Genomic DNA, 14,689 nt, shown 5'->3' on the forward strand with positions numbered 1-14,689 from the left:
GCACAACTCTATTCTTGTTATTTATATCGTCAAAATATTAAGACTACTCTTATTATATTACGACTTTTTTATCGTAATATTACAACTCTATTCTCGTTTTATTACAACTTTATTCTCAAAATATTACAACTTCATTCCCAAAACATTATGCCTTTAGTCTCAAAATATAACGTCTTTATTTTCGAAATATTACGACTTTATTCTCGTTATTTATATCATCAAAATATTACAACTTTATTCTCGAAATATTATAACTTTATTCTTGTTATATTATGACTTTATTCGCGTAATATTTCTACTCTATTCTCGTTATTTATATCGTCAAAATATTACGAATCTATTCTTGTTATATCACAACTTTATTCTCGTAATATTACGACTCTATTCTCGTTTTATTACAACATTATTCTCAAAATATTACAACTTTATTCTCGTTATATTACAACTTTATTCCTAAAACATTATGCCTTTATTCTCAAAATATGACGACTTTATTCTCGTTATTTATATCGTCAAAATATTACGACTTTATTCTCGTTATATTACGACTCTATTCTTGAAATATTACGCTTTATTCTCGTTATTTATACCGTCGAAATATTATGACTTTATAGTCGAAATATTATAACTTTATTCCTGTAATTTTACTTATTTGGACTTTTTCTTGGGAAAAAAAACTACTTGCATTATAATAACTTTAATCTTTAGACTTTTTGTGCAATCAATTTTCTTTTGTTTTGGTAAATATAAATTTTTGATGATAAAATCAATTGTCTTATAGTTTCACTTGGAAATCTGTCACATAGATGAAGTAAAATTGTTTCAGGTTGACTTTAACCCTGAATTGAAATATATCATGAGAGATACATTTCAAAGCGTGCCATGTGTCAAACTTTGACACCTCAGTACCTGTATAGGATGAAGAATTTTTAGTTGTTAAATACGCTCATCACATTACAGGCAGTACAGCTCCTCAAATCCAGAAATGATGCAGGCCGTGAGTGTTTGTTTATACAAACTTCTGTGGAAAATACCTGTTCTTGCAACGGCAGTAATGGGTTGGGAGCGATGTTCCATGGAGACACCATAAAGCTCAATTTCATACTCAGTTCCCCCCATGAGCTGTGTTAAAACTCTGGTTCTTTCATCACCAGGTACTGTGAACTCTCGTGGGTGAGAGAGCTTTCTCGAATCTCTAACTTTGAGCACAAATCGATCAAAGAGGTCGTCTTCTGCGGTCCAAGCCAGTCGAAAACTCTCGGGGGTAACATCTGACACGAAAAGGTGCTCAATCTCTGGTTCGGCTTCTGATTGACAAGGGGAAATGTATCTTTTTCTTTCTCTTCATTGGGAAAGAGATACCCATTGGTCTCCACTCAGTTATCATGCATAAGAAAGTGTTAGTGAAAGTCCAGACAAACAGTGAAGAGTCATTGGACTTTATTACGGGAAATGTATGGAAATGCAAACGCTTACAGTTCTTCAGCAGATGGAGTTGCTCTGCTTTTCTACTCTTTCACAATTCATCACACCACGAGGCTTGATTCACAAAACATACTTAATACTAGGGGTGTAACATTATATCGATATGGATTCTAACGGTACAATGCATTGATGCCACACATAAAACATCAATATGAGGTACTTTTATTTTGACACTCTCCACGTTCTCATTCCTTGACGTAAAGTCCATCAACGCATTTCTGCCAAAGCGAAATTTTTTGTTTATTTTCGTCCGTTGGTGTCAGCAAATTAATGCAATTCTGCAAGCAATTGTAGCAGCGAAAACACAACAAAAGAGACAGAAGATGAGCGTGTGTTTAGCACTAAAGATGATATTGGAGATTGTGCAAACGATTCAAAGATTAAATTAAACATGTTATATATGATTTGATTTGATTACATTTGTAAGCTATTAAAAATGTAACTGCTTAACAAGGCACGTAATATAAAAATACCAATTAGTTAATTAGTCAGATCGAATCGTAATTGCATCGAAGAAGCGTTTGATGTATCATAAAATATTGCATCGTTATGTCAATATAACACATACAATATATCAATATTGTATAGCATCGAAATGAACTGTCTGATTTACAACCCTACTTAATACCGACATTTTAAATACATTCAAATTTAAGAAAAGTTACAAATATTTTGTAATCCCAAAAAACTTCTTAAAGGGTCGCTAACCGAGGTGTTTTGATTTGATTGTTAAAATTGTCACTTTCTAGGTGTGAGCAGAAATGTGCTGTTTTGTGTCCTTAAAAATGCAAATAAGTTAATTTCTGCACTAAATGGCAGTGCTGTGGTTGGATAGTGCAGATTAAGGGGCGGTGTTATTATAATAAGATCCCCTTCTGACATCACAATGGTTTACCAAAACTTAGTTACTGGGTTGATCTTTTTCACATTTTCTAGGTTGATAGAAGCACTGGGGACCCAATTATAGCACTTAAACATGGAAAAAGACAAATTTCTTAAGAACATATTTGAGAATATCTTATTATTTATCTTATAAAAGGTCTTATTTTTGTCTTAAGAATGTTCTGTGAATCTGGCCCCTAATTCTTAGGTCTGATCATTATATATATGGCATAATAAATGTGGATCCTATTTTTGCAGAAATGATAACAGCAAAGCTTTCATTACTTTTACATCAGAGCAGAAGTGAAGACCTGGCAAACATACAGGAGACATACAGTTAAAGAGGTAGCTGTGTTGTGTAAGGATTCCCAGCCAAAGCTTTCTTCAAATATGTGTTGCAAGTCTTAGTACGTGAAACAAACATCATTAGCCAATGCAAGTAAGTTTCATTTTGCTATTGGGGATCAAGTAATAATGAAGCACGGGCTGGGAAACCCATGAAGTAAAGAGCATAAGAAGAGCAAAGCAATGTACCTGTAACAGCCACTGTTGTGATTGGACGAGACTGTAACCCAATCCCTGACACCCCGGTCACACTGATCTCATAGCCAATGCCAGTAATCAGGCCCAAAATATCCAGAAAGCTCTGGTTTCCCGGCACTATGTATTCTTGTGGCTCCAGCAGATGGCCGGAGTCGGACACTTTTACCTGGAAATGACGGAAGCCCTCGGTGGACCGCGCTACCCAGGACACTCGAAAACCGTACGGGGTGATGTCCGAAACTGTCAGGTTCTCCACTTTAGGCAATGATGCTGAGTCAGATGGGTTCAGTTTAGTCCCAGAGGTTTACGATTTCTAAATGAATGCTAATTTGTTTAGTATGAAAAGTTGCACAGTACCTGTACTGGTATTGAAGGAAACTGATGGAGTTTGGCGACCACCAAACAGACCGTAAAATACTACGTCAAAGAGCGTCGAGTCCGTAAGACCAGAGACGGTTATGTTTCTCTCAGTTCCAGACAGTCTGAGCTCTTTAACGTCATAAATTTGCTCACGGTCAGTGATACGAACAACAAAGCCATCAAAGTGACCGGCTGTGACGCTCCAGGACAACGTGAAGCTACTCGGGTGAGTTTCGGACACCACTATAGGGCCCAATTTAGGCTTAGGTTCTGAATGAAAGAAAATATGCGTGGATTATTAATAAACTGGAGTTTCAATACTGAAGTAACATTCTGGGTTATTTGTTGAAAACTACGCATCACATCTGAGGCAATGAGCTCATGCACTTTTTAATGAAACACGTTCTGTATTATAAGGTTTATGTATAGTGTGTGCTGCAGTACCTGTGGTTACTAAAGATGTGATGGCAGCGGTGTTGGAGCCGCCTGAGGTGGCATAGAGTTTAATTTGGTACTGCGTGTCTCCTTTCAGGCCTGTAAGAACCGCCGAGCGCTCGCCCGCCGGTACGATTCGCCCTATCGCCTGCGTGGGCAAAGCAGACTCTCTCACCTCGACTATAAAATGATCAAACGCCTTCTCTCTCGTCCGCCAGGAGAGAGACACAGCGTCTGACGTAACGTTTGAAACAACGAGCCCAAACAAATCTGGCTCGGCCGCTACAGAGGAGGAAAGTCAGCCGGTGACGGTTTGTTTAGTAAATGGTTTTCTACCGCGAGCTATATTAGACATCTGTCTTCATTTACTCTCTCTCCCTCGTGTCACTTCAAACCCACATGACCTAACTAAATACAAAAGAGCTTTTAAGCCGAATACAATCGAATTATTTAAAACTGCCAGCTTTATTAAAACATGCACTATATGCAGGGTTCCCACACCTTAGTTAACTTCAAATTCAAGGACCTTTCAAGGACTTTCCAGGTCCAATACACTCAAATTCAAGGACTAAATGTGGGGACACATTTCAAGTGAGAGCAAGGTTACATCGTGTTACCTTTTAAGATACATTGTTACAGTTCCCTTTCGAGGGAACTTGCGCTGCGTCACTGCGGTGACATTTTGGGGACGCCTCCAGGGGTAAGTGCGTCTGAATGTGTATATCAAATTCAACCAATGGTGAGGCTTAACCACAAAGACAAGGAAGTATATCGCTATCTGAAATATTGTTACAGGGACGCAGGAAGAATGGCAAGGGAGACGCAGCGTCTCGTTCCCTTCTCAGGGAACAACAGTTACATACGTAACCCGAGACGTTTTCATGTGTCAAACACAACTATGCAAAAAAGCATTTTGGTATGAATCAACATTCACATACAGAAGATATAAGCAGTGTTAAAGCGAACAGTTTAGCACGTGTGCTTAAAAAGTCTAGAATTTTTATGATATTATCCTACACTACACAGGGAATACTTTGGATTTTTTTCCAGAAAACTTCTTGCATAAAGTAGATTCAAGCACTTTTAATGACCTGTATCTATTTATGTATATTTTCAAAAACTTCCCAGGTCCTTGAATTTTTTCCACCAGATCCATAAATTTTCAAGGATTTCAAGAACCCGTGGGAACCCTGTATATGATGTGTTTTTAAAGGTGCAGTGTGTATATGTTATTGGTGATTTTTGTTGTGAGGTTGTGAATTGCAACCAACGACTCAGTCCCCGCTTAATCATGTCTTTCGAAACACAAAGAGAAGCTATGGTAGCCGCCACAGGACAAACTGTTGTTGTCTGAGACAGTAATATAGTGACAAAACGTGCATTGTACTGCATTTTGTCCATTTAGGGCTACTGTAGAAACATGTTGGTGGAAAATGGCGGCTTTCTTGCAAGGGGGACCCGCTGTTCATGTAGATAGAAACGTCTCATTCTAAGGTTATTAAAACATTTATTATGTAAGGTCTTTATACACCACTGAAAACACAGCTATGAATATTATATTGCATTTCTGTCAAAAGATTCTCCTAAAATGTACACGCTGCACCTTTAAGGCATACAGTTTGATTGTATGTTATCTGTGGGTTTCAATGACATAAGGGTGAGTAAATGAGAGAATTATGATTTTTGGGTGAACTAACCCCTCTTTCTCATCTTCATCAAGAAAACAGCAATAAAGGAGAGAGAGAGAGAGAGAGAGAGAGAGAGAGAGCAAGAAAGAGAGAGAGAGAGAGAGAGAGAGAGAGAGAGCAAGAAAGAGAGAGATACATTTACCTGTGGAGGCGACAGTACTGATGGAGTCTGTCCTCCGTCCCTTCAATACTCCAGTCAGGTAGACTATATAATCAGTGGCTGGTCTGAGATCAGTGATTTCATACCACTGTGTATTGTGTGATATATTATATTCCACTGGCTCCCTGAGCCAGCTGGAGTCTATAATCTCCAATATAAACCTCTCAATATCTCCTCTAGTGTCATTCCATGATATGATGAAACTCTCGGACGTAACATTAGACACAAACAGACGGCCAGCGGCTGGAGAAACATCTACAGGAGAAAAGAGTTCAGCAAATATCAGCCTGGACGATAGCACTGTACAGTCTGCGCAGACGAGTAACTTTAGTCACGAAATGATATGTGGGGAAATCTGGAGGAATTATGAATTCTTTTTAAGGTGTCGGAGAAAACCAGAATATGTTTGGGTTAAGTTTCAAATTAATATGCCTGAAGTTTGGCATGAACAATAGAGAAATAAATACTATTAAAGGCACAATATGTAGGATTTTCACCACTAGAGGTCCCTCTTTCAAAATAACAATAACAAATGCAAAGCTTAATGGTGTATAGAGTTATTAATCCTGTTCATGGATGATTAATGTTTTTTAACCTGTACATTTGATTACATTATTTTATACCATCATAATGAATTAGATCCAAGGCACAACAGCTGCATGTTAGATGCTATAATTACCACATTTTCGCATTTTCCACTCGTGTTTCTACAAACAGAAACTAAGGATAGTGCTGATATTAATAGTGCTGGATTTACAAATCTTTGGCAACTTTTGGGATAACGTAAGTAGACATCTTCATGACATAATCACACTGTGCTAGTGGTTTTTGGATATTTGATTACAAGAATCTTACATATTGTGGCTTTAATGAAACCAGATGCATTTGATTTAGTCTTGAAATAGTGTCATGTATTTGTTCACTGTAGTGTCAAAACAGGTCACATCGTGTCAAGTGTGTTAGTGCAGATGTAACAATCCACACAGAAGCATGAAGATGTTTCTATTGTCCTACATCGCATTCAAATGAGTCTGGTTTGATTCAATTAAACCTTTAAATCCTTAACAGCATACAAGAGCACAAGCTGTGTGTCGTCTGCAAACTAATGCAAATATTAACTAGATAGTCTGATGAAATGTTAGTAGATATGTTAGAAGAAATAACGCTTAAAAGAAAATATTATAATGATGTAGGGTCATGTGAGGCTACACTGATTTAATTTAGATTCACATTTTAAACCTTGGCTTATGAACACATATTTTGTTGAAGCTGTAGCAAATCAGCATTTGAAAATGCTGAAAAGTTGGTATGAAAATGTATGTTATTTAAATTAATAAACTTCTTTGAAGTTTGAAGTTAGTATTAATTGATAATAAGATGAGAAAAAACGCAATAAAATGACATTTCAAACTGTAATGTTACAATCACTGCAGTGGATCCAAACTCACCCCAGTGCTGTAAACTCATCTGTCATGCAGTCGAGATTCTGGATGATTCACATCGCAAAGCTTTGAGTTCAAACTAATGGATTAAAACATGATGCCTAACATAAGCGAAACTCACACAGTGGCTGGAACAGAAGAGGTGATGATGAATTAGGTTTGTTAAAATGAGATGTTTTATACATGTTATCAAATACTATAGGCAACCCAGTAACAATGTTAAGTGTTCGTTCATTCCCACTGGTCCCATGCAAACCAGGATGCTAAAAAGAATAAAAGGAAAGTTTACAGCACACAAGCACCTGCTTGACACCACAGATCCCAACTAAAATTAACAAGGTAAGAAAGAGTGTAAAGGTCAAGAAAAGGCAAGACATGGCGGTTAATAGATTCCCCATATCCAGTACCTGTGGTCTCTTCCATGTAGACCGGGCCCAGAACAGAGCCCTGGTGCACTCCATATAATGCTATGGTATAGGATGTGTTGGGGCTGAGCCCAGACATCCACAAACTAAGAGCATCACCAGATACTGTCAGGTTCTGTCTTTCTGGACCACCTGCTGAATTTGCAACTTCAATCACAAAACTCTGAAAGTCAAGGCCTTCATCAATGGTCCAGGATACATTGAAGCTATCCCAAGATACATCTGATATACTCAGACTCCTAATGCTGGGCGTCTTGTCCTCTGATAGACAAAGAAATCATAATTGTTAATGTCACTGGAATTAATTAAATTTACACAAAATAAATATGCCAGAGCCGTTGGCGCTGATGTCATTAAAGAGGATAAAAAAAGAGTAGAGACATGTAATGAAAATTTGAATGAAATAGGATTTGTAGACATGGAAATGGAAACATGGGGTTAATTCATGTGGAAAAAAATCTTCAGGGTTTGGTTTCCTAAAATCTATTTCTTTCATGCAACAATTATCACAAGACAATCCTGCAAGTGTTTTGTGTCACAAAAGACATTCAGAACTACAAGAATAAAATTCTTGATGGCAAAAATTTTCAGCATTGAAATGTAAGTAAGATTTGTAATACATCACAGCTAAGTCAATTCAAAATGGACGGTGTTGATCACTTAATGTTTTTACTCAAAAACACAACACCACAAAACATGAATGGCTGCAAAATTGCTAAAAAGATAATGGATGACAGGTGATGACTTAAATGAATGGCATGTCATATGTTGTTAAGGTAGATGACAGATGGTTTTGGAGACTGATGTACCTGTCTTCACGTGAACATTGATCGGTTGAGATTTCTCGCCCTTCGTCATTCCATACAAAGTAATGTCATATCTCATGCCAGGGCTTAGGCCATCTATATCAACCTCCCTGGTTTCTCCAAGCACTTCAATCATTTTGCTTTTCATCTCTTTTGAACTGGAGTTCAGCTCAATAGTGAAGCTATCAAACATTCCTTTAGGAGCCGACCAAGACAGCTTCAAAGTATTTCTGCTTACATTAGTGACCGTTAAGTCACCTGGGAGTCCCTGAATTGGACCCTCACGTTCATCACCTGAGGCTTCGGTGTTCAAGTCTTCTTTGAAAGGACTGGAGGTAATAACTGCTGGCTGATCGGTGGCCAGTGCTGCTGGGACACTTTTGACGGTTAAAGCATCATAAGAGGTAGAGTTTGGTGCTAGAGAAAAGCACATTCAGTTCATTTAAAGTCAAAGAATAAAGACAAAGACAGAATCAGAGGCGTTGCTGTAAAAACAAGAGGTTAACATTTCATTTTCTGAAGCTTCATAAATAACTGTAAAATGATTCCTGATGAGATGTGCAAGTATGAAATAAGTCCTTCTGAGTGAATTTCCCTGAAGCTTCTCAGCATCAGGTGACGTGCAAACCACGGCATGCCAATAAACAATTAACATCTACATGCATGACCTGAATTCTTCTGACTGCATGTGTGCTGCTAATAGCTTTGACAAGCCATTAACTACTGAAGTTTACATGTAGTCCACCTGAGCAGAAGTACATGAGAAACATCAGGCTGAAGAATTCATGCAGATGTTTTTGATGAAAGATGCACGGATGGATGAACATGCACAATCACAAGCAATATCAAGATCATTTTCACCTCACAGTTCCTTTGGTGTATTTATGGTTTTCTTCACGACAAGAACTTTCATGAATCCTTTAAGTCAAAGTAGTACATACAGTACACAGCGGGGCTGAACAATGTACTAAATATTTATAGAATATTTGCTGATTTTAATGTATGGTTTTTTTTTAACATTATGGGCCAGATTTACTAAATGGGGCAAATAAGCGCAAGTCCAAAAAAGCACCAATGGGAGTGGTAATATCTGTGGGTTATTTACTAAAAAGGCACAAATTAAATAGCACAGACGCAACATCTCATTTTCATGATGACCAACGCAATCTACTAAGAGCTGCGCAAATGAGTTCAGGGTCACCAATAAGCAGAGCTGATGAGGTGCAGGTGATCTACTAACACCTGATGTGCTTCAGTTCAGCACCATAGACATCGCAGTGTAAAATGCCTTGATCTTGGTCTTGATTTAAACTTTTTCACAGAAAATGTTAAATACAAAAATTGTTATAGCGGTTTACATTTATTGTAATAAATAAAAAAATGCAATAAAGTATTTATTTTATACATAAAATTATCACAAAAAATTAGGTTTCTGATACACTTTTAGGGGTTTTACAAAAATGGCCACTAAGTGTCAACGGTTTGCTGCATACTCTTGTCACAAATTAATAAATTACTGTCACTGCATTATTATTACTGCTGAAAGGTTTTGAAATATGAAACTATATTCTGAAGACCTTTCCAACGATATATAATTTGTCGTGATAGATTAAAATGTACATGCAAAATACTGAAGTAAACTTAAGTGTCCCGCTCACGAGACAGTGCTAGTTAGGGGGTTAAGACATGCTTTATTCGGCGTTAAAAGAAGGCGCAAATACCACAAATTGCAAATATTAGCAAATCGCGATGCTTGAATCATTAAAATAATCTCCTTCCATAAATTTTGCGTATGAAGGGGAAACCTCTAGAAATGCAAAAATAATATCAATCACAAAAATAATAGGCCACACCTTTATAGCACTAATGATCCACTGCGCATCTTTAGTAAATCACGACATTCGTTATTTAACGCCAAAATGATGGTTTGCGCTGGCAAAAGCGTTCAGTAAATCTGTCCCAAAAGTTGATTTAGATAAGTTAGATTTGTTTCATGGTTGCTTCTGGTATCGTGAACAGGGCATGAAATTAACACCCGACCACGCGCCAAATGCGGGTGGATTTTGCAATTGGCGGGTAACACTGTCAATCTACCAGCCACATTGGCGGGTAGCCAATGCGAATCAGAGATGCGCGGGTCATTGTATAAACAACCCACTCCAGACCGACATTTTCAACTAACCCGCCCCGCCCGCAATTGTTCAAAATAGTTTTTAAACTTGACCGCGGCCTGAATATCAGTAAAATATTTTTGGATGACTCGTAACCGGCACCCGCTCATTTCTTATCAACCTGCGCATATCACCGATGCAAATTGAGTGATTCATTGAGAGGATGCGGCTGCTGTTTCGCAACGTTCATGCGATTGGAAAGAAGATGAGGCACTTCTCTGACTACGTTTGGATGTGCGAGTAAGTATTAAACTGGTGGTGAGATGGGAAGAGAATGCAATGCTGACATAGGCTACTGTACAATCGCAGTTGCACAGATGTATAGTGCTGCTGTGACGGATCAGAACTCTTGATGTGTAAACTTTAGAGAGAGTTGCGCTACTATGCCTTATACTGTAGTACATTAACATACATTTTGCGAATATAGTAATGAAAAACAACGTATGTGCGGCGTTTATGTGCGCAGTTTGTGCCCCCTCTGTCTCTGTGTGCGTGCCAGGTTTAAGGGGACTCAATAGGGCACATCGGAGAGACGCGTTCCTAAAAGCATGCGAACATAAAATCTTTCTGCTCTTGACAGGGCACATAAACAAAATGATCTCAACAGTATTCATTTTCTAATAAAACATTTCTTTATGTCTTAAGTGTATGTATAGAGAGTCAAAAACCAGTCTGTGCTGGTCTTAAAGAGACAGTAACCTCAATTAACCTACTTAAGTCTGTGTCATTAATGTTAATCAAACAACCTAAGACAAAGAGAAATTCACTTTTGTAGCTCTGAATTTTTTTTATATTTAATTCATACAATAAAGACAGTGTTATAATTCACTATTCGGGAAAAAAAAAACTGGCTGGTAAAAAGTCTCTGTGGCAGGTGGATTTCTAAATCCACCTGCCACAGTGGCTGGTGGTCAAAAAAGTTAATTTCAGGCCCTGATCGTGAACAATAGCGGATTGTATTTATCACATCTTAAAAATAACAGGCAACAGTGGCTAAATACACCTTGAAATATAACCATATAGAAGTATTACATTATACACGGTCCAGCCCTGATATGTACCATTTATGCATCATCATGCAGCGCTCTACCATAGGATGGGAGCCACAATGTCATGCAAAGACGTTCTCCTATTTCAAACAAATAAATGAATTGAAGTGTACAGTATACTGACATTAACTCAAGTGAATTTATACCTGTGACAGCAACAGCTTCTAGTAGTGAAGATCTTTGGTTATTGGATATTCCATAAAGTCTTACTTGATACTCCGTGGACGCGCTTAAGCCACGAATTTTAGTGCCGGTCACCTCCCGCTGGAGATGAACCTCCTCGCTCCGTTTCCCTGAGAAATCTTTAAGTTCTACAGTGTAACTATCAAAGCCAATGAGCTTATTTGACTCCCACGTAAGATCGAATCCATCGGATGTGATGTTAGACACGGTCAGCGTGTCGTTCGCTTCCTGGTCACCGCTGCCCGAGAAGTTGCTCTCCGAGGTGTCGAGTAATACAAAGCTAATGAGATTGTCATCCGAGTCTTTGGCAAAACTGAGTTCGGGGGCCGATTCGGCTAAATAAAAAGTGAAAGATGCTACGAGAAAAAGACAGGAACACATGAAAATATGAAGGAAGAGCAGATAAGCCACTGAGAGCAGGACATCGGATGTAAATCTCAGCATCAGGACCAGATGACATCACATGCATCAAATTAATCATCTGCAAGGCTGAAGCTGAAAACTTCAACTGTTTCCTAAGCGAACACGTTTCCACTTTGTTGTGTTACAGCTGATTTGGACACAAGAGTAATAAAGTACAGCTAGAAACAAACTTTAGATAAGTAAAAACAGTGAATGTTAAATAAATACAAAAGGAAACAAAAGATTATATATAGGTTAGTAAATATAATGATGAAAACAACCCCGATCTCTGATGTCCATTCCTGTAAGCAGAGGAATGAAGAAGAAGAAGAAAGTAAGATGACTCTTCTCACCTGTAGATGCAGACAGAGTCACCGGTGAGCTTTTTCTTTTGCCACGTTCTGCCACGAGGGTAACGGCATACTGAACACCCGGGGTCAATCTTTTCAGAGTGTGAGAGGTCGTGGTCGCAGGCAGGTCGATCTGTTCACGATGGCCATCAGGAGATGCAAACGTTAAGCTGTAACCGGAGATCTTTGCTCTGGGTCTCTTCCAGATCAGATTCATACTGGTTTCAGTTGAGCTTTGAACCTCAAGATCCCGTGGAGCGTCGATATCTGTGCAGGTGGATCAGAAACAACTGAGTCTGAACTTGACAACACATCTCGCTGTGTTAAACAGACTTATTTACACTGAAAGCCCTAATGTTGTTTGTACAGTACGTTAGGTAATCATCACTAAACTAAATTTGTTATTTTGGATCCATAACTTAACAATATTAGTTCATTTAAAACCCTAAACTAAAAAACTTTATCAGTACAGCAGTCATGAGGAATACCCTATAAGCCTTTGTGCCGGAAAATGTTTTGATTATTTATGTTTGTTCAAAGAATAACAATTGTTCAACATTCAGGGTTCCCACACCTTAGTTAACTTCAAATTCAAGGACCTTTCAAGAACTTTCCAGGTCCAATACACTCAATTTCAAGGACTAACTGTGGGGACATATTTCAAGTGAGAGCAAGGTTACATCGTGTTACCTTTTAAGATACATTGTTACAGTTCACTTCGTGAAAGTTTGGTGACCTTTACTATTTAAGTTCAGTCTATGTGGCCACCAAGTTTCAGGAGACCCATTACTCAATTGAATTGAGGGAACGAGTTTACTCAATCAAATGAGTTCAGTCATTTATTAGGGGTTTCAGTGCACATTTATATTCACATTTATCCATTTAGCAGAGCTTACGTGTCTTTAGTAAATCCTGACAGCAGTTTTTTAATGCCAAAAGGTGGTTTGTGTTGGCACAAGCTGTTTGACCTTAAACTTCATGCACAATTGAAATTGAAATTAGTATGTTGGTCAGATGTTGAAGAGAATGATGGGAAATGATCTCACCGGTCAGTGCATTTGTGGTCGCTGGTTCACTTTCTAATTCATTCTTTACAGCTGTGACTCCAATGCCGTATTCGATCCCGGGCTTCAGGCCTACAGCACACAGACTCTTTATTAAAACTTTACACTTAAAGAGTCAAATGACTTTTATTATGTACATAAGAGGGCTTTAGTATGCAACATACTACTGTATATACTATTAAACTAATGTACATTACAGTTACCGTACATTACGACATGTATTTGTTCACGTTGGTTTTACAGCTGAGTTTTTACCCGTGATTGTGGCTCGTGTTTTGTCTCCTGCTCCTCTGGAGAACATCTCTTCACCGTGAGCACCTCCAGAGATAGGGCCGTATTTAATCCGGTATCCATCCACGGATGATCGGCTATTTTTCCATTCCACTATGATGCTGCTGTCTGTCTGAGCTACAGGCTGAAGATCACGAGGAGCATCCAGGCCTAAATACACAAACATTACTTTACTCATCACTTTATGTCTCATCATTTTAGACTTTATGTGTTATAAATATCTCATGGTACCTGTGGTGAAGCCCTCATAGATGGGTTCACTGGTCTCATCAGCCCTCGTGGAAGCGAGAGAAACTCTGTACTCCGTGTCAGGTTTCAGATCTTCTAGGCTGTATTGTGTGTTTATTGCCGGCAGGTCGACATCACGCCGGGCTGATGGATCTGTGCTCGGCCCGTACGACACCCTGAATCCGTCCACCTCTGCTATCGGCCTGGACCACGAAATCACAGCCGAACTATCTGTTACATCTCCAACCTCAATCTGTCCTGGAGAATCGATTCCTACAGCATCAGTAGAGACACTTTCAATTACATTTAGTTAAAGTTTTCATATACAGGTAAGCAACAAATCCTTTACTACTAAAACATACAGATTTACATTTAAACAAAAAGCGGAACAAACTAATTTCTAAATCTGAAGGTAAAGACATTAACTTGTGTGTTTATTGATTTCTTAAATTATTTTCCCTTACAAAACTCAATTTAGTGAAATTTGCCAACAGGGTAATAAAAATAAAATCAAAAACAGTTTTCCTAACAACTGCTGTAAGTTTCTTTCTCTATTTCTTTTATATCTCTTCATATCTTCATCGGGGACACAAGTTTTTGGATATTGTTTAAATGTTTTTATCTTTTAATTGAAAATATTCAAAAACATTTCATTTTCTTTATACTAAATATAAGGTAATGAGATGAGGGTCATATTTTAGAGAGAATAGATGAAACACAACAGT

General features: G+C 38.1%; 1 protein-coding gene across 7 annotated transcripts in view; it reads right to left on the reverse strand.

The window, feature by feature from the left end:
- Positions 1–14,689, reverse strand: part of tnca (tenascin Ca) — a 38,791-nt gene that overhangs the window by 9,655 nt on the left and 14,447 nt on the right. For 3 of the 7 annotated variants that reach the window (XM_065251195.2, XM_065251196.2, XM_065251197.2), the window contains 12 exons: positions 13,968–14,237; positions 13,701–13,886; positions 13,428–13,517; positions 12,385–12,648; positions 11,593–11,985; positions 8,230–8,643; positions 7,403–7,681; positions 5,536–5,808; positions 3,715–3,987; positions 3,268–3,540; positions 2,902–3,180; positions 1,035–1,307 (listed from right to left, as the gene is read on the reverse strand). In XM_065251195.2, the coding sequence (XP_065107267.1) occupies positions 1,035–1,307; positions 2,902–3,180; positions 3,268–3,540; positions 3,715–3,987; positions 5,536–5,808; positions 7,403–7,681; positions 8,230–8,643; positions 11,593–11,985; positions 12,385–12,648; positions 13,428–13,517; positions 13,701–13,886; positions 13,968–14,237 (3,267 nt within the window). Of the gene's footprint in view, positions 1–1,034; positions 1,308–2,901; positions 3,541–3,714; positions 3,988–5,535; positions 5,809–7,402; positions 7,682–8,229; positions 8,644–11,592; positions 11,986–12,384; positions 12,649–13,427; positions 13,518–13,700; positions 13,887–13,967; positions 14,238–14,689 lie in introns of those variants that run through there. The other 4 variants (XM_065251198.2, XM_073814745.1, XM_065251200.2 and 1 more) reach the window with 4 other exon arrangements.

This window comes from Paramisgurnus dabryanus, chromosome 5 (genome assembly GCF_030506205.2).
Source record: "Paramisgurnus dabryanus chromosome 5, PD_genome_1.1, whole genome shotgun sequence".
Taxonomy (NCBI): domain Eukaryota; kingdom Metazoa; phylum Chordata; class Actinopteri; order Cypriniformes; family Cobitidae; genus Paramisgurnus; species Paramisgurnus dabryanus.